General features: G+C 49.7%; 1 protein-coding gene across 1 annotated transcript in view; it reads right to left on the bottom strand.

Moving 5' to 3' along the window:
- The window catches only part of LOC147736462 (G protein-coupled receptor 54-like), a 116126-nt gene extending 96391 nt beyond the window's left edge, over positions 1-19735 (bottom strand). Inside the window, exon 1 of the mRNA XM_086953756.1 lies at positions 19383-19735. Coding sequence (XP_086809882.1) covers positions 19383-19617 — 235 coding nt within the window. The 5' untranslated portion in view covers positions 19618-19735. The remainder of the gene's footprint in view (positions 1-19382) is intronic.
- Positions 19736-25350: the final 5615 nt, after the last annotated feature.

The following is a 25350-nucleotide window of genomic DNA, read 5'->3' as shown; positions in this document are numbered from 1 at the left end:
TAAGCAAGGCTGGGGACTACAAACTATCCGGCCAAGGACTGCAACGAAAAATGCACAGGATATAAACACTTGGGAACTATCGCTTCAAGCACACTTAGATTTAATTGTATACCAAACTTATGTCATGTTCTGTATATAACTTATGTATAACTTTTAATGGATATTATCTTTATAATGATGCTTACGTAATACCTCATACCACTGGGAACATTTACTATAACAATGCTTGTCAATAACTGCCTCATTTAATGTGAAGCTCTCTGATACCTAAGGGTCTTGTTCGCGCTATAGAAAACTCTTATAATAAAATAAATAAAATCCCACACAATCCCTCTAAGATCCACACATGATCCCTGCAAGATCCCACACGATCCCCACAAGATCCCCACAAGATCCCTGCAAGATCCCACAAGATCCCTGCAAGATCCCCACAAGACCCCTGTAAGATCCCCACAATATCCCTGTAAGATCCCCCAGGATCCCTGCAAGATCCCACAAGATCCCTGCAAGATCCTCACAAGACCCCTGAAATATCCTAACAAGATCCCTGTAAGATCCCCACAGGATCCCTGTAAGATCCCTGCAAGATACCCACAGGATCCTTGCAGTACACCTGCACGATACCCACAAAACCCCACAAGGTCCTTGGCTCACCAAACTAGAACAAAATTACCCAGCATCGGTTCAGGAGGGTTTCTTAGGTATACCCCACTCCCCATCCCTGAATCAATGGCACACTGCCCTATGATCACTCCACTTCACACCCACAACTCCCATCATTCCTTGCACTGCAATTTACCACCTGGCACTCACGGCTCCCATCAATCCTTGCACTACAGTACACCACTGCGCACCCACAGCTCCCATCATTCCTTGCACTACAGTTCACCACTGCACACCCACAGCTCCCATCATTCCTTGCACTACAGTTCACCACTGCACACCCACAGCTCCCATCATTCCTTGCACTACAGTTCATAACTGCACACCCACAGCTCCCATCATTCCTTGCACTACAGTTCATAACTGCGCACCCACAACTCCCATCATTCCTTGCACTACAGTTCATAACTGCACACCCACAACTCCCATCATTCCTTGCACTACAGTTCATAACTGCACACCCACAGCTCCCATCATTCCTTGCACTACAGTTCATAACTGCACACCCACAGCTCCCATCATTCCTTGCACTACAGTTCATAACTGCACACCCACAGCTCCCATCATTCCTTGCACTACAGTTCATAACTGCGCACCCACAACTCCCATCATTCCTTGCACTACAGTTCATAACTGCACACCCACAGCTCCCATCATTCCTTGCACTACAGTTCATAACTGCACACCCACAGCTCCCATCATTCCTTGCACTACAGTTCATAACTGCACACCCACAGCTCCCATCATTCCTTGCACTACAGTTCATAACTGCACACCCACAGCTCCCATCATTCCTTGCACTACAGTTCATAACTGCACACCCACAGCTCCCATCATTCCTTGCACTACAGTTCATAACTGCACACCCACAACTCCCATCATTCCTTGTACTACAGTTCACCACTGCGCACCCACAGCTCCTATCATTCTTTCAACTACAGTTCACCACCAGTCGCCCACAGCTCCGATCATTCCTTCAACTACAGCCCACCACTGCGCACCCACAGCTCCGATCATTCCTTCAACTACAGCCCACCACTGCGCACCCACAGCTCCGATCATTCCTTCAACTACAGCCCACCACTGCGCACCCACAGCTCCCATCATTCCTTGCACTACAGTTCATAACTGCACACCCACAGCTCCCATCATTCCTTGCACTACAGTTCATAACTGCACACGCACAGCTCCCATCATTCCTTGCACTACAGTTCATAACTGCACACCCACAACTCCCATCATTCCTTGCACTACAGTTCATAACTGCACACCCACAGCTCCCATCATTCCTTGCACTACAGTTCATAACTGCACACCCACAGCTCCCATCATTCCTTGCACTACAGTTCATAACTGCGCACCCACAGCTCCCATCATTCCTTGCACTACAGTTCATAACTGCGCACCCACAACTCCCATCATTCCTTGCACTACAGTTCATAACTGCACACCCACAGCTCCCATCATTCCTTGCACTACAGTTCATAACTGCACACCCACAGCTCCCATCATTCCTTGCACTACAGTTCATAACTGCACACCCACAGCTCCCATCATTCCTTGCACTACAGTTCATAACTGCGCACCCACAGCTCCCATCATTCCTTGCACTACAGTTCATAACTGCGCACCCACAACTCCCATCATTCCTTGCACTACAGTTCACCACTGCGCACCCACAGCTCCTATCATTCTTTCAACTACAGTTCATAACTGCACACCCACAACTCCCATCATTCCTTGCACTACAGTTCATAACTGCACACCCACAGCTCCCATCATTCCTTGCACTACAGTTCATAACTGCACACCCACAGCTCCCATCAATCCTTGCACTACAGTTCATAACTGCACACCCACAGCTCCCATCATTCCTTGCACTACAGTTCATAACTGCACACCCACAGCTCCCATCATTCCTTGCACTACAGTTCATAACTGCACACCCACAGCTCCCATCATTCCTTGCACTACAGTTCATAACTGCACACCCACAACTCCCATCATTCCTTGCACTACAGTTCATAACTGCACACCCACAGCTCCCATCATTCCTTGCACTACAGTTCATAACTGCACACCCACAGCTCCCATCATTCCTTGCACTACAGTTCATAACTGCACACCCACAGCTCCCATCATTCCTTGCACTACAGTTCATAACTGCACACCCACAGCTCCCATCATTCCTTGCACTACAGTTCATAACTGCACACCCACAGCTCCCATCATTCCTTGCACTACAGTTCATAACTGCACACCCACAGCTCCCATCATTCCTTGCACTACAGTTCATAACTGCGCACCCACAACTCCCATCATTCCTTGTACTACAGTTCACCACTGCGCACCCACAGCTCCTATCATTCTTTCAACTACAGTTCACCACCAGTCGCCCACAGCTCCGATCATTCATTCAACTACAGCCCACCACTGCGCACCCACAGCTCCCATCATTCCTTCAACTACAGCCCACCACTGCGCACCCACAGCTCCGATCATTCCTTCAACTACAGCCCACCACTGCGCACCCACAGCTCCCATCATTCCTTGCACTACAGTTCATAACTGCACACCCACAGCTCCCATCATTCCTTGCACTACAGTTCATAACTGCACACCCACAGCTCCCATCATTCCTTGCACTACAGTTCATAACTGCACACCCACAGCTCCCATCATTCCTTGCACTACAGTTCATAACTGCACACCCACAGCTCCCATCATTCCTTGCACTACAGTTCATAACTGCGCACCCACAACTCCCATCATTCCTTGCACTACAGTTCATAACTGCACACCCACAGCTCCCATCATTCCTTGCACTACAGTTCATAACTGCACACCCACAGCTCCCATCATTCCTTGCACTACAGTTCATAACTGCACACCCACAGCTCCCATCATTCCTTGCACTACAGTTCATAACTGCACACCCACAGCTCCCATCATTCCTTGCACTACAGTTCATAACTGCACACCCACAGCTCCCATCATTCCTTGCACTACAGTTCATAACTGCACACCCACAGCTCCCATCATTCCTTGCACTACAGTTCACCACTGCGCACCCACAGCTCCTATCATTCTTTCAACTACAGTTCACCACCAGTCGCCCACAGCTCCGATCATTCATTCAACTACAGCCCACCACTGCGCACCCACAGCTCCGATCATTCCTTCAACTAAAGTTCACCACCAGTCACCCACAGCTCCCATCATTCCTTCAACTACAGTTCACCAGCAGTCACCCACAGCTCCTGTCATTCCTTCTACTACAGTTCACCACAGCGCCCCCTCAGCTCCCATCATTCCTTGCACTACAGTTTATAACTGGGCACCCACAACTCCCATCATTACTTGCACTACAGTTCACCACTGCATACCCACATTTTCCATCATTCCTTGCCCTACAGTTCACAACCGGGCACTCACAGATACCTTCATGACTTGTACTATTGTTCACCACTGGGCACCCACAACGCTCACAATTCCTTGCACTGTAGTTCACCACCGGGCACCCACAATTCCACACATTGTTTGTGCGCTGTGTACTTTATCAGTAAAACTGTATGTCAGTGCAAAGGTAATGGTCATTTCAATTGAAGATGTGTTGTCTGTAATTGCAGTGAACTACCACACCATGCATGCTCCAGATCACACCACTCCATATTACAGCACCACTCCACTCTACAACACTCTGCTCCAATCTACACCCCTCTATTCTACGCCACTCTAAGGGATGCCACTCCATTCTACAACACTCTACTTCACTCTACGCAATGCCACTCCATCCTATCAGACTCCACTCTACATCACTCCAGTCTATGCCACACCACTCTACACCTCTGCATGACATGCGACACACCACTCCACTCTACAACATGCAACTCCATTCAATGCCACTCCACTCTAAGACACTCCACGACATGCCACTCTATGACATGCCAGTCCACTCTAGTCTTTAGCATGCCACTCCACTCTACTCTACAACACACTACTCTCTATTCTTTGCAACACTATGACACAGTACTCTACTCTACAACACACCACTCTACAATATGCCCTTCCACTCTACACCGCTCCAGTCTATGACACGACAATTTATCACACAATACTCTATGTCAATTGACTCCACTCTACACTAGGCCACTCTACTCTACTCCACTCTGCAACACTTTATTTCACACTACGCCACTCTACTGCAGGCTGTGCCCATATACCGTACAGCACTCTAGTCCACTCTACACCCCTCCACGACACTCGATGCCACTCCACTCTACAACACTCTACTCCGCTCTATGCCACTCTATGTTACTCTACTTCACTCTGTGCCTCTCTATAACACTCGACACAGCTCCTTCTTTGGCACTTTACACCACTCTACTATATGACACACTACTCCACTCTAATCAACTACACCACTCTATAACACTTCATTCTACAACACTATTATCACTCCACTCTACGATACTCTACTCTACGCCACTCCACTCTACAACACTCTACTCCACTATATACCACGCAATACCACTCTATGATACTCCACTCTACAACACTCCTCTCCACAATACTCAACTCTATGGCACTCCAGTATACGACACTCCTCGCAATGACACTCCACTTGATGATATTCCATGACACTCTACTAGACGACCCTCAACGACACTCCACTCGATGACATTCCATTCCACTTCACTCCACTCTTTAACACTCTACTCCCCTCCGTCAATGCAACTCTACACCACTTTACTGCACTCTACCACACTCTATGCCACTCCATGAGGCTCTATGCCACTACACTCTATGGCACTCTATGCCACTTCACTCTACAACACTCTATGTCTCTCCATTCTATGAGACTCTATGCCACTCCAGAAAATTATGCTCCCTGGTACGCCCCTCCACTGTACACCCTTTCACTTAACTCCACTCCAGGATGCTCTTCTCCCTCCATGACACTCAACAACGCTCTATGCCACTCCATTCTATGGCGTGCTTCTCCACTCTATGCCACTCCATTCTATGACACTCTCAAGTAGTAAGTGCATTCTGTGAATGCTAACAGTAGTAACTGCATTCTGTGAATACCAAAATAGTAGTAAGTTTAGGATTGAGTCTTAAGTTCATTCTGTGAATTGGGCCCTGTATGTTTATTTTTTTTAATTACGTTTATTTGTTATATTTTGTTAAAGTATATATGAAATGTAAAGTATTTTGTTAAAATGAATATTAATATTTTATATATATAATTTTATTTCATATATATTTAAATCAATATTTTTTACATCTATATTTTTTACATCAATATTTTTGATTCAATATTTTCGTACTTACCTGTGTAGATATGGGAGTCGAAATTTTTGTATTATATATTTTATTTCTGATATTTTTTTTTCATCAATGTTTTTGACATCAATATTCTATCAATGTACCCAAAATAAGCACTGACACCAACTGTTCATCAATGAATATACGCACACACCTAGATCATCTACAAGGAAATAAAAGCATCAATAGGTTGCTGCACGGTCCACAGGTGCAAGGTGTGTGTCAATCCCAGGCCATTCCCTTGTACTGTGTGGCATATATCCTGTAAGGTCGTCAAAGACGGCATTACTCTACATTGAGCTATACACATGACCTGATCCCATCAATTGTGTCATGAACATGGCTCTAATGGAACTATCTACGGGGCATATTATCAAGGACGGCGTTAAAACTTTTGCTGGTTTAGCAGCAGAAAACTGCTGCTAAAGCGTCGATAATGAGCTTGATAATATGCCCTTGAGAATTCCAATATAAGCCCAGGTTAACACCAGAACATGGACTTCTATTGGAATTCTCCAGGCTAAACTGGCGATAATTTTTAACGCCGCTCTTCTGTCTGTACCCCACACCCAAACTACTCTGCTCCCGCCGCACACAGGACAGTATGCCAACTTTTTGTGGCACTCATTATACTGACGGACATTTCCCCTCCGGGACTGGAGCGCCTGAGTAAACAGCGCTGCAGATGGGGGTGGCATAATGCCCATAGGCAGCGTAGGGGAATCGGAGCATCGGGAGACACCCTGAATAATGCAATCATTGTGGTGCAAACACTAGAGTCAAAAGAGTGTCGGTGTTTGCCTTGTGGTGAAATGTCAGCAAATCACACAGAATTTGCCTTTTCTTCACCAAATGAAATTAACACAGATTCACCCCAACCATATACTCTCTTCGCCACTGTACCTCAAACTTACTCCAACTATTTTTCTCTGCACCTCATTCCACTCCATTCTCCCAGTCCTTGCACTTGCCTCATATCAGTATCTTGCACTTGCATTGGCCTTGCAAACAGAACTGCTCTTTCACTGTCAGACACAAACGTCTGCTGTGCCCCTTCCTTTCTCACTACCTTATATTTATCTCACCTATGCCCTTTCCTTACTTCAGTACCTCACAGTCACACTGACCATGAACTATCATTATCTGAGTACCTCACACTCACAATAGAGATGGTATATTCTTCACTCTAAACTTCACATTCAACCTAATTACACCCTTTCCTCTCCTCCGTACCTTAACCTGGCCATGCTATTTCATCCATACTAATATAATAAAGAGAGAGCCCAAACCTTTGAGGCGGGTAATCTCAGGAACCACAGCACCAAACACAACACCCAATAGCAGACGCCCACCAGATACATTTAAAAGGTAAAAGAACCGTGCCAGCAAAGTAGTCCCTTGTGGGCGTGTCTGCGTTGTGCTGTGGGCGTGTGCTGGGGGCGTGACAAACGCTGGTACGTTCTGCCCTTCATGCCATGTCTCATATAGTGTGCTAATCCCACCCTGCTCCCTTTAAATACCCCTGTACCCCATAATCATAACCCACCCGTACTCCTTAAAATACCCCAACACCCGTAAACACTAACCCATCTTAACCCTATCAATATACCCTGTACCCCAAAACCCAAACCTACCCCTAAACCCTAAAAATACCCCTGTACCCCAAAACCCAAACCTAGCCCTGAACCCTATAAATACCCCTGTACCTCAAAACCCAAACCTACCCCTGAACCCTAAAAATACCCCTGTACCCCAAAACCCAAACTTAGCCCTGATTCCTAAAAATACCACTGTACCCCAAAACCCAGACCTACCCCTGAACCCTAAAATACCCCTGTACCCCAAAACCCAAACCTAGCCCTGAATCCTTAAAATACCCTTGTACCCCAAAACCCAAACCTACCCCTGAACCCTAAAAATACCCCTGTACCCCAAAACCCAAACCTAGCCCTGAAACCTAAAAATAACCCTGTACCTCAAAACCCAAACCTACCCCTGAACCCTAAAATACCCCTGTACCCCAAAACCCAAACCTAGCCCTGACCCCTAAAAATACCCCGTACCCCAAAACCCAAACCTAGCCCTGAACCCTTAAAATACGCCTGTACCCCAAAACCCAAACCTAGCCATGAAACCTAAAAATAACCCTGTACCTCAAAACCCAAACCTAGCCCTGAACCCTTAAAATACGCCTGTACCCCAAAACCCAAACCTAGCCATGAAACCTAAAAATACCCCTGTACTCCAAAACCCAAACCTACCCCTGAACCCTAAAATACCCCCGTGCCCCAAAACCCATACCTACCCCTGAACCCTAAAAATACCGCTATACACCAAATCCCAAACCTAGCCCTGAACCCTAAAAATACCCCTGTACCCCAAAACCCATACCTATCCCTAAACCTTAAAACTACCCCTGTACCCCATAACCCAAAACTATATCTGAACCCTTAAAATACCAAAAACACCACAAAACATACACCTCAGTACTCCAAAACATATACCCCTATACCCATACTTACCTTATCCAAACATTTAAAAAAAACATGCTTTTACCATTCATGCATTTACAACGAATTTTGTTGTAAATGTATGCGTGGTAAAAGCATATAAAATGTAATGCCATGCATTGAGGAGCCATGGTACTTTCGTAATGAAAGTATGCGGAGTGATGGTATGCGGAAAGAAATTTGCGGAATAATGGGTGTTTACCCTCCCCTGGTAAGTACATTAGTGGCACAGCGGCCCACATCTCCAGCAACATACTCATATTTTTTCACCACCAATTTGAAAAATGCACAGGTCTCTTTCATTGATGGCCAGCACCGACATACACTTTTAGACACACCTCCCGCCACAAGTTCTAGAATTGCGAACTTTAGAGCTGGGGAGCTACGTTCGAATCTCGGCATCAGCTCAGCATCCTGTGATTTCAGGCAAATCACTGTGTCTCCCCGTGACTACCACAAATGAATGTGTTCTTCTGTAATGTAAATTGTGCTCATGGCATGTTGTCGAGTTTGCGCTATATAATATTGCAAGGAAAAATAAAGTAGGGAAACTCGAGTTCACACACTACTGAACGCGCACTCTTAAGTGCATCAGCAGTGCACTGTGAATCGGAGCGTTTCACAAGCCTGTCACAGATAAGAAATGCCATCAAAACGAAATCCTACGAAACAATATACTACTGGCCGGCAGCAATTCATACCCGGACAACGTCGGAACGGGCTGCTAGTTTTTTATAAACAAAAGTTGAGCGCAAATGGTTTATCTTAGTGTCACCTTCGTCTAAACAGAAAGGTGAGTGCCCTTCATCTAAACAGAAGATGATCCTTCATTTAAACGCATGGGTTCCCTTCAGCTAAAGTTAAGGGTGGGAATAAATTGCATAGTTCTATGTAGTGTAATCATAGAGAATTGCCCCATGATTCAGCAAGATTATGCAGAATTACGCAGTTAGTGGAATTGTGTATTTAGCGCTATTTTCTTAGCACAAAAATGCTCCCTCACATTCAAAATGGACAGGCGTGTGCATTTTGTAGTAAGAAATAGCGCTAAATGCATTAAAACATTAATCGCTCGTGAAGCCATCTGCTTGTGCTCGCTAAACTTGTACCTAGGCAGCGTTTTCCCCCAACTTAACACGTAGGGCACGTTTCTTTGCGTAACATGCACCCTTGCATCCAAAATAGACATAAGGATTCATTTTGGACTAAGAAAATTACGCTAAATGCAATAGAGCAAAGACAGCAGCACGAGAAGCCAGTCACACTTGCTAGATGTTCTCTTGCAGTAAGATGTTTTCCCTAAAAATTACTCTTAATTGTGTAAGCAGGCCTAATGACATTGGGCCCTATTCACAGAATGAACTTAAGACTCAATCCTAAACTTACTACTATTTTGGCATTCACAGAATGAACTTACTACTTTTGGTATTCACAGAAGTTAGGATTTTGTCTTAAGTTTGTCTTAAGACAAACTTAAGACAGACTTAAGACAGACTTAAGACAAAATCCTAACTTCTGTGAATATCAAAAGTAATAAGTTCATTCTGTGAATGCCAAAAGTAGTAAGTGCATTTTGTGAATACCAAAATAGTTGTAAGTTTAGGATTGAGTCTTAAGTTCGTTCTGTGAATCGGGCTCATTATTATCTGCAATTCCACGTCAATGAGTAACGCCGAATTACCAAACTTACTCTGTTTACTCCAGTGTAATTGAAATTCCTCCCAGGCATAATCTGAACTTTAACCACCCCTTCATCTAAACTTAATGGTCCTCTTCATCTAAATGTAAGGTACCCTTCACATAAACTTAAGGGTCCCCTTCATCAATACTTAAAGCTCGGGCCCCTTCGCCTAAACCTATGGGCCCCCTTCATCTAAACGTAAGGGATGCCTTCCTTTAAATTGAAGATTCCCCTTCATCTAAATTTAAGGATCTCCTGCATCTAAGCTTAAGGGTTGGGTCCTCTTCAACTTTAAGAGTCGATTCTCATTCATCTAAAGTTAATGGTTGAGACCCCTATATCTAACCTTTAGGGTCCTGTTAGAAATGGGGCGTCTGGTTGGCTTGGGTGTGCAACTCAGCCAGACAGAACCCACCACCACCACCAGTCAGGGCAAGTCAGTTACACCCCAAAGATATCCTTTTCTCATCATTTGGTAGCTTGGCACAGAGCAGGCAGGCTTATCATCAGAGGCAATGTGTAAAGAGTTTGTCCAACTCACTCACACAACAAAACAATGAATACACCACAAAAAAGACTCCACACAGGATTATATAAACATATATAAATTATATTGTGTACAACACCGGACAAAAATGACCTGAATCATAAATGTGCATGCTATGCAGTAACTCAGATAGGGCCCGATTCACAGAAGTAACTTAAGACAAAATCCTAAACTTACTACTTTTGCTATTCACAGAAGTTAGGATTTTGTTTGTCTTAAGACTGACTTAAAACAGACTTAAGACAAAATCCTAACTTAAGTCTGTCTTAAGTCTGTCTTAAGACAAACTTAAGACAAAATCCTAACTTCTGTGAATACCAAAAGTAGTAAGTTTAGGATTTTGTCTTAAGTTAGTTCTGTGAATCGGGCCCAAAGTACTCATTTTTCCGAACCAGGCAAGAAAAAAATGACAAGCATCATACCATTAGTGCATGCAATGCCAGTTAAGCTAGGGAAAAGCACATAAATCACAACATATCAACATAAAACCATAGTGCACAGCGTGCCTAATACCTCCTGAACCTTATATGGTAATCAGGTACAAAACGTAGGGCACAGGAGCACCTGCAAGCCTAGTACTTGTAATATGGTAATCCAAAGTTTTCCTAGGTCAGGTAAGTTCCTAGCAGTGGTTGCACGCCACGCTCTGGAGCCCTTGGTTGAGGTTTCACTCCATAGGGCCAACCATGATCAAGTGCCCCCTTAGCAACAAACTTCCTTAGGGTGGGGCCAGAACCCTGCCCCCTAAACATTGGCGAATCTGGTGCCCTTTGTGGTCACTGGGTCCCGTCCTCTTGGTGACAGAAAACAGTGCCTCCCGCAATGGTAATGCGGGTCGGCTGTGCGACTCCCCCAGGGCTCACTCACCCATAGGCCCATCGTGGTGATTGGGTCAATCTTAGGAGATCTGCCTCATCAGGAAACGCTGGAGCAGGGCCGGGCGGATGAGCCTCGGAAACCTGGTCCACCCCTGGTCACGACAACAACACTTCTCTCCAAGGAAGCCACAAGGGGAAATGGTTGCAGCAGCCAAGCGGCGGCGGTCCGAGCTGGCTGGTCCATATGGAAGTTTAGGCAGTCCACCACCTGCTAAGAGGGGCCCTGATGAGGCAGGCTCTCCACGTTACACCTTAGAGCTACAGGGATTGGCACACAGTGATCTGTCTCCACACGTGGTTGGCTTGCAGCCACGTAACCTCATCTGTGCTCTTGTTGCCATGGCAACAGGTGGGGCAGCGCCAACAAGGCCCTCCTCAGCACTGCGGCATCTGTGTGGAGCACATGGGTGCTCAGCGATATCTGGGGTTATGAGGCACGCTCAACACGTGCTCTGACCAGCGCTCACCCTGCGCTAATGTAGATTAGAAGATGAGGAGTAGTGGACCACAGCTCCTCAATTAGCCTGCAGCTGCTGGACTCCCAAAAGGCAGAGGCCCATGGCAGAGGGGCTTAAATGCAATCTTTTCTGGTCCTGAGATAGCAAGAACAGTAGGAAAGCCAGCACGCCCTTGCAGAACACTTGGGGCACAAACAGAGCAGCAAACAGGCAGGCCATCACAAAAGTTCAGTTGTAGAGTGGTAGTCTCTCCAGCAGCCTAGCAGGCAGCAGGTCGGACCAGCAAAGCAAGAAGTCCAAATAGCAGTTCCTACTGGCAGCACAGCATTCTTTGGCAAAGTGCAGAATGTAGAGCCAGCAGCGTCTGGTTACAAGTGCCACGCGGTTTAAAACTAGTGTTCAATGCTCTAGTACTTATACTCAAAAATATGTTTGATGAAGGGGTGACTTGAAAGGAACCTTTAGAAGTGCTCAACTATCCCTTTCAACCCAGTCCTGTCTCCAGACGATCAGTAAATCACATAGGGTATGGAAACAAAGGAAGGGGGACCACACTGAATAGGGTAGGGTGAAGGAATTATTATTTGTAAGTAGTTATGACAGCACTACAGTACAATTAAATATACAGTGACCATAACACACAAGTGAGCACTGAGTGTGCTAGTGATAGGGTGCAGCACAGTGACACAGGGGTGAACAATAACAGTGTGAATGGCGCAAGGCGTAAGGAGAGTTACAAAAGTGGTCAAAAATACAAGATAAATATATACAAAATGGTCTGTAGAATTCAGTGTAAATTAACTGACCACAACAGCACCAAATTTCTATGCTGGGTAGTCGACTGTGTTTCAACCTGATTGATTTCAGGTCATCATCAGGAAAATGGTCCCGCGTTTCAAAATAAGTGCTGGGAGGAGCAAGGCAATTGCAGGAGTGAGGGCGAAATAGATCACTCTGGTTGTATCATTAGGCCAGAGAAAGCGAGACATCAAGAAGAAGTAAATCTAGAGCCAGATTGGAGACTTCCCTTCTGTTCTCTCCACTACTGCTTCTTCTCCCTCCACATAGGTCTCATCTCTCCAGTACAGCTCCTTTTCCTCCAGCACCCTTCCTTTATCAGTATGATTTGTTTCTTGCTCTGATCTCAATTTCCCCAATATCACTACACCTCAGTACACAAGATATCTTGCTAATATACCTCACCTCTGTCCAGCCCATCTCATCTATTGTCCGGTATACCTCATCTCTCCTCACTGTGCCTCATCCCTCCCAAGTACATCTCAGCTCTCCTGACTATACCTCACCCTCCCAAGTACATCTCATCTCTCCTCACTGTGCCTCATCCCTCCCAAGTACACCTCATCTCTCCTCCTTGTACCTCACACTCCCAAGTACATCTCGTCTCTCCTCACCCCTCCCAAGTACCTCATCTCCCCTGACTATACCTCACCCTCCCAAGTACATCTCATCTCTCCTCACTGTGCCTCATCCCTCCCAAGTACATCTCATCTCTCCTGACTATACCTCATCCCTCCCAAGTACACCTCATCTCTCCTCCTTGTACCTCACACTCCCAAGTACATCTCGTCTCTCCTCACCCCTCCCAAGTACCTCATCTCTCCTGACTATACCTCACCCTCCCAAGTACATCTCATCTCTCCTCACTCTGCCTCACCCCTCCCAAGCACCTCATCTCTCATGACTATACCTCACCACTCCCAAGTACATCTCACCTCTTACCAGTACACAATTTCTCCTATTGTCTCCTCCACTCTCCACAGTGCACCTAATTGCACCTTGTCTTGTGTCTCCCCAAAAGACATCACCCCAGTAGCATGATTACTTCACAGTGCACCCCATCTCTACTCTCCAGTGTCCATCACCTTCCCAGGATGTGTCAGTACTTCACAGTAGCCTAATCTCTCCAGCATTCATCAGTTGCCCAGGACACATTGGTACTCTGCGTACACATCACCACTCCAGCATGAACAGTACCCCTCATCTCTAGAAGAGGGCTGAACTGACATAATTCTCTCTGGCATAATTTCTCCTTAGTGCCACAAAATTACTTGTAAATATGGGTACTTGTGTGAGGAGCATAATCAAGCATTTAGCGCTATATTCTTAGTAAAAAATGCTCTATCAAGTTCAAAATGGGCCCAAGGAGGCATGAAAATAGAACTAAACGCTACAGGACGCCAACAGCAGTAGCCAGTAGCCCCTCACTCTTTCTTAGTTTGCTGTTTCTCTACTCCAGGTTAGGATTTTTCACCCAAATTACTCTGATGTGATGCTGTAATTTTGCATTGCTAGAGTAACGAGTAATTAGTAAAATTACTCTGATTTCCCGCAGGCCTACTAATTTCTCCACAGTGTACATCACTTCTCTGAGTAGATATCACCTATCTCGAGCGGAAGCCTTCGGTCTCTAGCAGTGCTTAATTTGTAAAAAAAATACAAATAAGTGTCAGGGTTCCGTGCCATTATGCCAGTGACAGTAGCAACACAACTATTAACCATCACACTCCCACAAGTGTGGCAATTTAGACTAGTTTGGGCAGCAGGTAATACTTAACCCTGGGCAATGAACTCCACTAAAGATTGACATTTTCATTGATAACACAGAATGAATGCATAAATCCTACTCCGCCATGCAATGGAGTGACCTACTGTACCCACGACCCTTTGATAAATCAACTTTAACTTTACATGCTAAATAAAAAGCATATAACCAATTCACAAAAGTGAACTTTGAAAAACATCAGGCAACGAGAGAGGTGATGATTTTGGGATCATCCCTTACCTAGGGGGAGGGCAAGCAGATGCCTTGAACACAAAGAGCATATCATGCTCACTGATTGTGGTGGTCCCATCCTCCTAGGACCACCCCAAGCAAAGCTATGGGCAAAAATACAATGCCAACCAAAGGCCCAGCAAAGCATTAAGGGGCAAGATTCTAGAGTGCAGCGAATATTATAGTATTAGCTCTCAGCTGAGAGCCTGACCCTTGAGGAATGTTTTGATATTGGATACTATAATATTCACTGCACTCTAGAATATTGTCCCATAATGCTTTGCAGGGCCATTGGTTGGGATTGTATTTTTGTCCACAACTGTGCTTGGGTTGGTCCTCCGAGGATGGGACCACCCCCAATCGTTCAGCAGGATGTGTTCTTTGTGTTCAAGGCATCTGCTTGGTTCTCACCTAGGTTAGGAAGGGCGTCAAAATCATCACCTCGCTCAATGCTTGCGGTTTTTTCATTTTCACTTCTGTGAGATGATTATATGCATTTTATCTTGTAATAACATTATTTGTAGTTTTACTAAGGGTATGTGATGTTTCTGCTTTCTTAATTGTTGTGAGACAGAATGGAGTTGCAGGACATAGTGGTACTCCAACTGCGCCCAATTGAATGAATGTTGTTGTAGCATCTCTTATATAAGCAAAAAGAATCCACTGTTTACAATGAAAGGGTTTCCCTGCTCTGGTTTGGAGCAACCTATGTTTGTAAAATACCCCTCACACACAAAAAGGACCCCTTGGTGTCATGCTTCACCATTGGAGTCTTCGCACCCCTCTACGGGATGCGGCGTGCTTCGACCTACGACTACGCGGGAGCACTTTCAACTGATGACTATGTGTGGTGTGTGTGAGGGTTACTTGTGTGTGAGTGGTGGGGTTCTACAGTGAGTGATGTTTAAAAAGGGCTTGGCTCGTGGGGTCAGAAATATTTTCAAATGGCCCCCGGGCAGGCGCTATTAAAAACGTGCAGAATAAGGAGGTGTATTATGCAGGGCAATGCGCATTACCTCCCATGTGTGTGTGTCAACATGTTTCGGAGACTGGGCTCCTTCTTCAGGACAGGGTACACAAATCCCCACCTTACTCACGTTTCACTAATTAAAAGTTGTTTAAATTTACAAAAGTGAGATATAGTGCAGGTTCTAATATGTACCTACAAATTATGCCAGTAGTCGCAATACAGTCGACTGCTGGCACTCTCAGCGCAGCCGCGTATGGGGCAGTCAGGAAGCAGTTTCCTCTAGACTTTCGTAGCGAATCTGCACGGGGATCCCAACGTTCCAGAGGCTCATGAGGCATTGGAATTGATTTATAACAGTCGACTGTATTGCGACTCCATTTTATCCGGATTCAATTTAAGATGATTGCTGTTCATCCAGTCCTGGATGAACAGCATTGTTGTCTGAAAATCGTGAACAGTATTGGGGGAATTGTTGATTGAGAAGATTAACTGAAGATCGTCAGCGTAGTTGAAGGTTTGAATTTTCATTTCCTTAAGTGCATGGATGAGTGGGAGAAGGTAGAGGTTGAATAAGTGGCGAGAGAGGGAAGAGCCTTGGGGAACACCACATGTGTTTTTAATCTTGGAAGCTGTGAAGTTTCCCGAACGGACCGCTTGATAGCGGTTGTTTAGGAAGGGGCTTATCCATTTAAGAGCTGGTGCTTGGATTCCTGCCTCCATGACCCGGTCGACCAAGATGTTGTGGTCGACCGTGTCAAACGCCGCGGAGAGATCAAGAAGCACGAGTGCTTGGGGGGATCCTCCATCCGCTTTTGCTCGTTGGTGGTCCATGACTGATAATACAACAGATTCCGTGGAATTCGCAGGGCGAAGCCCTGCCTGATTGAGTGTCCAGGTAGTCTGATTGTTCCAGGAAGGCCGACAGGTTTTTGGCTACGTGGGCTTCAAGTAGTTTGGCCATGTAGGGAAGCAGAGATATGGGCCGGTAGTTGGCCAAAGTCCGGGGGTCTGCTCCTGGCTTTTTTCTCTACACCTGTGCAGAGCTGCTGTCAGCCTTCGCCGGCAGGCACACAGGGGGCATATTATCGAGACAGGCAATAAAAGTATTGCCTCTTTAGAGGCAGAAAACTGCCGCTAATGCGGCGATAATGGGCTTGATAATATGCTCTCTGGGATTCCAATTGAACCCCGTGTTAGATGTCCTTCACATCTAACAGGGCCCTCATTTCGAATTCCATAGAGCTTATTATCAAGCCAATTATCACGGCTTTAGCGGCAGTTTTCTGCCTCTAAAGCAGCGATACTTTTACTTATCGCCTGTCTTGATAATATGCCCCACAGTGCCTCTTGTCCCCTCCGCCTGTACCCCTGTACTACTCCTCTCTATACCCCGTACCCCAGAGCTGCTGTCGGCCCTCCTCGGCCCCTCCTGTACCCCCGGTCCTACTCCACGCCGATATAGAAGTTTATATCGGCCCTCATCTCAGTGCCCGTGTACCCCTTCCGTGCCCTCTCTAGTGCTGGAGGCTGTTCTCTTCAGGGAATTCTGGGATATGTAGTCCTCAGTCCTCACCGTACCCATGTAGTCGGTTGAGGTGATAATTACCTGTTATTCTTCCTGCCCCAGTACTTCGCCTCCATTCATCATCTAAGTAGAGGCCGGTGGCGGTACGTATCTGCCGTGCTTGCACTGTGCCCCGTATCCCTCTCCTCCTCAAATGCGTAGCAGTTGGTGGCTGTCCATTTCTTGGATGCATCTCTGTACCCCTCCACGCGCCTCCCGTACCTCTCCTCCCCAATGTAGAAGGTGGTGGCTGTCCTGGTCTGCCGTGCATGGTATCCCGTACCTCTCCGCGCTTATGTACCTATGTAGGAGTGGCGGTTGCCCTCTCTTTCGTGCATGGTGCCTCTTACCCCCGTACCTCCCGTACCGCTCCTCACTTATGTAGAAGTTGTATCTGTCCTCATCCGCCGCGCGCGGTGCCCCATACCTCCCTCTCCTTACCTATGCAAACGTTGGTGGCTGACCCAACCACCGCGCGCGGCTCCCCGTACCCCCAGTACCTCCAGCATCGCTCCTCACTTATGTGGAAGTTGTGCCTGTCCTCACAGCCGTGCGCGGTACCATGTACCCCTGTACCTCCAGCTCCTAACCTATGCAGAGGTTGGTGGCTGTCCCCACTGCCGCGAGCGGTACCCCGTACCCCTGTACCTTCCGTACCTCTTCTCACCTATGCAGAAGGTGTACCTGTCCCCAATGCCGCGCACGGTACCCTGCACCCCAGTACATCCCGTCCCGCTCCTCACCTATGTAGAAGTTGTGCCTCTCCTCACTGCCGCGCGCGGTACCCTCCAGCCCCGTACCTCCCGTGGCTCACCTATGTAGAAGTTGTGCCTCTCCTCACTGCCGCGCGCGCTACCCTGTACCCCCGCTCCCCACCTATGTCGAAGCTGGGTGGCTGTCCTCAATGCTGCGTGCCGCGCTGCCCGTACCCTTGTCCCTCCCGCTCCTCGGCTATGCAGAAGTTGTGCCTGTCCTCATCTGCCGCGGTACCCCATACCCCTTACCTTCAGTACCTCTTCTCACCTATGCAGAAGTTGTGCGTGTCCTCACTGGTGCGCGCAGTACCCCGTACCCCTGTACCCCGATCCTCACCTATGTAGTCGCTGTGCCTCTCCTCACTGCCGCACGTGGTATCCTGTACCCCTGAAGTGGGAACCTGTCCTCATCAGCCGCGCGCGGTATCCGTACCCCCGTACCTCCCGCTCCTCACCTATGTAGAAGTTGGTGGCCGTCCTCATCAGCCGCGCGCGGTACCCCGTACCCCTCTACCTCCCGTACCTCTTCTCACCTATGTAGAAGTTGTCTGTGCCCACTGCCACGCGCGGTACACCGTACCCCTGTACCTCCCGTACCTTCCGCACCCTCGTACCTCCCGCTCCTCACCTATGTACAAGTTGTGCCTCTCCTCACGGCCGCACGAGGTACCCTGTACCCCTGTAGTTGGTGGCTGTCCTAATCAGCCGCGCGCGGTACCCCGTACCCCCGTACCTCCTGCTCCTCACCTATATAGAAGTTGATGGCTGTCCTCATCGGCCGCGCGCGGTACCCCGTACCCCTGTACCTCCCGTACCTCTTCTCACCTATGTAGAAGTTGTCTGTGCCCACTGCCACGCGCGGTACACCGTACCCCTGTACCTCCCGTACCTTCCGCACCCTCGTACCTCCCGCTCCTCACCTATGTAGAAGTTGGTGGTGGCCGTCCCCACTGCAGCGCGCGGTACCCCGTACTCCTGTACCTCCCGTACCTCTTCTCACCTATGTAGTCGCTGTGCCTCTCCTCACTGCCGCACGTGGTACCCTGTGCCCCTGTAGTTCGTACCTGTCCTCATGATCCACGCGCGGTACCCCGTACCCCTGTACCCCCTGCACCTCACCTATGTAGAAGTTGTGCTTCTCCTCACTGCCGCGCCCTGTGGTTGGTGCCTGTCCTCATCAGCCGCGCGCGGTACCCCGTATCCCGTACCTCCCGCACCTCTCGCTCCTCACCTATGTAGAAGTTGGTGGCCGTCCTCATCTGCCGGTGCTTGGAGACGACGAAGATGACCATGGAGTTGCCGATGAGTCCCACCAGCATGATGAGCGCGAAGAAGAGAGGCACCAGCCAGGCGTCGGTCAGGAAGGGGGGCGCCCCGTCGTCCGTCCCATTCCCCGCCCCAGACCCGTTCAGCCATGGCCCCTCCGTCCAGCTGCGGTTCTCGGCTGCTGAGTCCCAGCCTTCCATGGGCGCCGCGGTGGTGTTCGGTGAGCAGGAGCCCAACCCCCCAGTGGACGAGCCGAGCCCCAACGAGCTGGCACGGGGCACACCGGAGCCCAGCCGCCTCCTTGCCAGCCCCTCCAGCGAGAGCCCACCAGTTCAAGAGAAGTCACCGAGTAAAGAGCCGCCTCTAAGACACTGGTGATGCCCAGGGTGGTGGCCCCTGTGCCATGCTGGTACCTTACCAGTTCATAGCATCAACAACCTTCATGTTACGTGGGTGCTGCCATTGGGCATCCTCGGAGTCTCCGAATTCAGTCCGGTGCCAATGTTTACATTTATGACGGCCCCTGAGTGTGAGGGGGTGCCTGGGGGCACCGGAAGGGCACTGGGGCGCGAGGACACTTCGCTGCCAGGCTGCAAAAAAATTCGAGTCTTTTCTCCCTCTTCCTCTGCCAGTCACTGAAATCCCGATTTGTGCCCCTACGCGGGGGTGACTTCCAGGTTCGGTGCTATACAGCGCGGTTTTGGTCCCGAGGGGTTGCTCGAGTTTGGGGGCCAGTATCTGTACCCCATGCACGGGGGGGGGGGGGGGAGGGGGGGGACTTCAGGGTTCGGTTCTTTACAGTAGGGTGCCCGTTGGAAACGAGGGTGCGCCTGGCAGTCTCTGTGCCTACTTCGGCTCACCGATGGCGCGCTTCAAGGTCTTCAAACTCTAGACGGTCACTGTTGAGGCGCTACCCCCGAGGCGCTGCGGTCCCTTCCTTGCCATGTTGGCGCTTTGTGCCTCTCACAGTCTCGCGATCCTGGCACTGGTAGAGCACACGGAGCACAGCCAGCGGGCACAAAGGGCGTCAAGTAGACGTAATATCAGCCCTGGCATCGGAGCGGTGTACGGGGGCACCGCCAGTGGGCAGACTGCGCGCCAACCTGGCATACTTCAAAGTACAGAGACACAAGAAGACCCTGGCACAGATGAAGCACATGGGCACACTGCCAGCTAAGTCGACATGCTGTAAGATACTGAAACTTAAGACACGCCTGGCACAGGGCGGTGCAGGAGGCACTGGGCGCACTGGGAGCTAAGTTGGCATTCTTGGCACACCTGAGCCTCCCACAGAACCTTTCACCGGATTTAGAGGGTGGAAGATAAACTCACTCGAGGGTAAGTGGGCACATAGAGCTGGTGGCACTTTGACAGTCACACATTGGAAGGGATACCAGGGCGCAGATGGCATATGGTACAGAGAGTGGCAACAGGTGGGTAGTTAGGGACAGTCTGAATATTTCAGATGTGTTGTTTGCACAGCTGCGCCGGAGGCTAGCGTTGGCACTGTGGGGGCAGTCTTCAATGTATAACAGCTGGTGCCAGAGGGTCGATCACGCAGCGGCGGTGACACGTCTCACCTGCTTCTGGTTCAGCCACGGTGGGCGCTGGGACTTTGGGCTGGTAGCTCAGCGGGTTGACAGCAGGCAGCTGAGCGCTAAACGAAGCCGGGACAGGTGGGAGGCTGGTGCAACAAGTGCAGAAAGGGAGGTGCCCCGGGGGAGTGGAAGCGGGCATCAACGGGCATCAGGCAGCGCAGCACGAGGATGAATGCTGGTAACATCGACTGGCTGCAGGCTTCAAGGCGCTCCATGAATGCACTGGCCACTAGAAGGAGACGAGCCAAGTCAACGTGAGAAATTCGGTTATCTGTGCAGACAACTCTCCCCCTGCTCTGCCGGTTTACCCCCCTTCTGCAGGGACACATCCCCCCCCCCCCCCCTGCCCTCCGAGGGCATCGCCCCTTCTGTACGGATGCATCCCCCAGTTCTCGCCCGGCAGGGCTCTGCGCCGCCCTCTCTCCAGTCCGGGACTGCTGTGGGGTGCAGTGGGAGGGGAGTAAAAACAAAGCCTCTCCCCCAGTTTATAAAGCCCCCCCCCCCCCACTCTCTATGCCCCCCCCCCCCCCTCCGGCTTCTCCAAAAGTCACAGAGAGAACCCGTGGAGAGTCTCAAATCTCCCCCGCCCCAAACTTTCCCTGCCTCCTACACCCCCTCCCCACACCCTTGTCCACGCCCCCTCTTCCCACCCTGCCCCCCCTCCCGCACCTGTTTCCTGATTCCTTGAATCACCCCCTGCTCTCCACCCATCGCTGGTTTCTTCCTCGGTCCTCTGACTCCCCCTATGCTTGCTTCCCCTCTCCCTCCATCACCCCATACCCCCTTCTCTCTCTTCGTCTTTCTCCCAGACCTTCACCCTTCCATCTCTCTTTCCGTCTTCTCCACTCACTTCCTTTTCCTACATGTTCCGTGCCTCTCCACCCCTTACACATATGCCCCCCCTCCAGTCTGCCCCTCGCACACCTCCGGCTTCCACCCCCCCCCGTCCAGTCACCAGCTCGATCACCCCCCGCCACTCCTCTCACCCCACTCCCACCCACCCTCCACCCCAATACTGCCATCTTCTCTCTACTTCCATCACCTCCTTCCAACCTCAGCGTCCTCTCCACCAATCTTCAGCGCCGCCTTCTCTTCCTCTCTACATTCTTTCCTCCCTCACTTCGTGGTTCCCTCTCTGGCCTTGCTTCCCTCACCCCTTGCCGTCTTCCCACATCTCTATCTTTCCTCCACCCCTCCACCTTCCTCCTCCAACCTTCATACCCGCCCCTCTCCCCAATGTCACTCACCCCATCATTTTTCGCACAGCTCTTCTTTCTTGCACGTTCTCCATCGTTTCTTCACCTCTATTCTTCCTCTGCCCTCCCTCCGTACTCCCCTTTTTACCCCTCCCGTCCTCAGTCTCTACCTAGGGGTGGGCGACCCAGTGAAAGCTCGAGCCTGAAGCCTGGCTCGGCTCGAGGTCCTGTTTGATCTCTCTGCTGCTTTCAAATCTCCCCCCTCTCCTGCTGTCAGTGCCCCCTCTCAATGCTGATTTCACATCTCTCTCTCCCCTGCTGTCAGTGCCCCCTCTCCCTGCTGATTTCACATCTCTCTCTCCCCTGCTGTCAGTGCCCCCCTCTCCCTGCTGATTTCACATCTCTCTCTCTCCTGCTGTCAGTGCACGCTCTTTCTGCTGATTTCACATCTCTCTCTCTCCTGCTGTCAGTGCACTCTCTCTCTGCTGATTTCACATCTCTCTCTCTCTCCTGCTGTCAATGCACTCTCTCTCTCTCTCTGCTGATTTCAAATCTCCTTATCTCTCCTGCTGTCAGTGCACTCTCTCTCTGCTGATTTCACATCTCTCTCTCTCTCCTGCTGTCAATGCACCCTCTCTCTCTCTGCTGATTTCACATCTCCCCCTCTCTCTCCTGCTGTCAGTGTCCCCCTCTCTCTGCTGATTTCACATCTCCCTCTCCTGCTATCAGTGAACAGTCTCTCTCTGCTGATTTCACATCTTCCCCTCTCTCCCCTGCTGCCAATGCAGCGGCTCTCTCTGCTGAATTCACATCCCCCACCACTGCTGTCAGCGCACCCTCTCTCTCGGCTGATTTTACATCCCCCTCCCTCTCCTGCTGTCAATGCACCCTCTCTCTCTGCTGATTTCACATCTCCCCCTCTCTCTCCTGCTGTAAGTGTTCCCCCCTCTCTGCTGATTTCACATCTCCCTCCCTCTCCTGCTGTCAGTGCCCCCACTCCCTGCTGGTTTCACATCTCTTTCCTGCTGTCAGTGCCCCCCCCTCTCTGCTGATTTCACATCTCTTTCTCTCTCTCCTGCTGCCAGTGCCCCCTCTCTCTGCTGATTTCACTTCTATCTCTCTCTGCTGCTGTCAGTGCACCCTCTCTCTCTGCTGATTTCTAATCACCCTCTCTTTTGCTGTCAGCGTACCCCCTCTCTCTGCTGATTTCACATCTCCCTCCCTCTCCTGCTGTCAGTGCACCAGCTCTCTCTGCTGATTTCACATCTCTCTCTCTCCTGCTGTCAGTGCACCGTCTTTCTCTGCTGATTTCACATGTCTCTCTTTCCTGCTGTCAGTGACCCCCCTCTCTGCTGATTTCACATCTCCCCCTCTCTCCTGCTGTCAGCGCCCCCTCTCTCTGCTGATTTCCCATCTCCCTCCCTCTCCTGCTGTCAGTGCCCCCTCTCTCTGCTGATTTCACATCTCTCTCTCCTGCTGTCAGTGTCCCCCTCTCCCTGCTGATTTCACATCTCCCCCCCTCTCCTGCTGTCAGTGCCCCCTATCTATGCTGATTTAACATCTCTCTCTCTCCTGCTGTCAGCGCCCCCTCTCTCTGCTGATTTCACATCTCTCTCTCTCTCCTGCTGTCAGCGCCCCTCTCTCTGCTGATTTCACATCTCCTCCCTCTCTTGCTGTCAGTGCCCCCTCTCTCTGCTGATTTCACATCTCTCTCTCTCTCCTGCTGTCAGCGCCCCCTCTCTGTGCTGATTTAACATATCTCTCTCCAGCTGTCAGTGTCCCCTCTCTCTGCTGATTTCACATCTCTCTCTCCTGCTGTCAGTGTCCCCCTCTCCCTGCTGATTTCACATCTCCCTCCCTCTCCTGCTGTCAGTGCCCCCTCTCTCTGCTGATTTCACATCTCTCTCTCTCCTGCTGTCAGCGCCCCCTCTCTCTGCTGGTTTCACATCTCTCTCTCTCCTGCTGTCAGCGCCCCCTCTCTCTGCTGATTTCACATCTCCCCCCTCTCCTGCTGTCAGTCCCCCCTCTCTCTGCTGATTTCACACCTCTCTCTCTCCTGCTGTCAGCGCCCCCTTTCTCTGCTGATTTCACATCTCTCTCTCCTGCTGTCAGTGCGCCCCCTCGCTCTGCTGATTTCACTTCTCTCTCTCTCCTGCTGTCAATGCACACTCTCTCTCTGCTGATTTCACACCTCTCTCTCTCCTGCTGTCAGTGCCCCCTCTCTCTGCTGACTTCACATCTCTCTCTCTCCCCCTCCTGCTGTCAGTGCCCCCTCTCTCTGCTGATTTCACATCTCTCTCTCCTGCTGTCAGTGCCCCTCTCTCTGCTGATTTCACTTCTATCTCTCTCTGCTGCTGTCAGTGTCCCCCTCTCCCTGCTGATTTCACATCTCCCCCCCTCTCCTGCTGTCAGTGCCCCCTCTCTATGCTGATTTCACATCTCCCTCTCTCTCCTGCTGTCAGTGCACCAGCTCTCTCTGCTGATTTCACACATCTCTCTTTCCTGCTGTCAGTGACCCCCCCTCTCTGCTATTTTCACATCTCTCTCTCTCCTGCTGTCATTGCACCCCCTCTCTCTGCTGATTTCACATCTCCCCCTCTCTCCTGCTGTCAGCGCCCCCTCTCTCTGCTGATTTCCCATCTCCCTCCCTCTCCTACTGTCAGTGCCCCCTCTCTCTGCTGATTTCACATCTCTCTCTCCAGCTGTCAGTGTCCCCTCTCTCTGCTGATTTCACATCTCTCTCTCTCCTGCTGTCAGTGCACCCCCTCGCTCTGCTGATTTCACATATCTCCCTCCCTCTCCTGCTGTCAGTGCCCCTCTATCTGCTGATTTCACATCTCTCTCTCCTGCTGTCAGTGCCCCCTCTCTCTGCTGATTTCACATCTCTCTCTCCTGCTGTCAGTGCACCGGCTCTCTCTGCTGATTTCACATCTCCCTCTCTCCTGCTATCAGTGCCCCCTCTATCTGCTGATTTCACATCTCTCCCTCTCCTGCTGTCAGTGCCCCCTCTCTCTGCTGATTTCACATCTCTCTCTCTCCTGCTGTCAGCGCCCCTCGCTCTGCTGATTTCACATCTCTCCCTCCCTCTCCTGCTGTCAGTGCCCCTCTCTCTGCTGATTTCACATCTCACTCTCCTGCT

This window comes from Lissotriton vulgaris, chromosome 1_2, assembly GCF_964263255.1.
Source record: "Lissotriton vulgaris chromosome 1_2, aLisVul1.2, whole genome shotgun sequence".
Lineage (NCBI taxonomy): Eukaryota > Metazoa > Chordata > Amphibia > Caudata > Salamandridae > Lissotriton > Lissotriton vulgaris.
The sequence above is the reverse complement of the archived record's forward strand: the minus strand, read 5'-3'. Positions and strand labels throughout refer to the sequence as shown.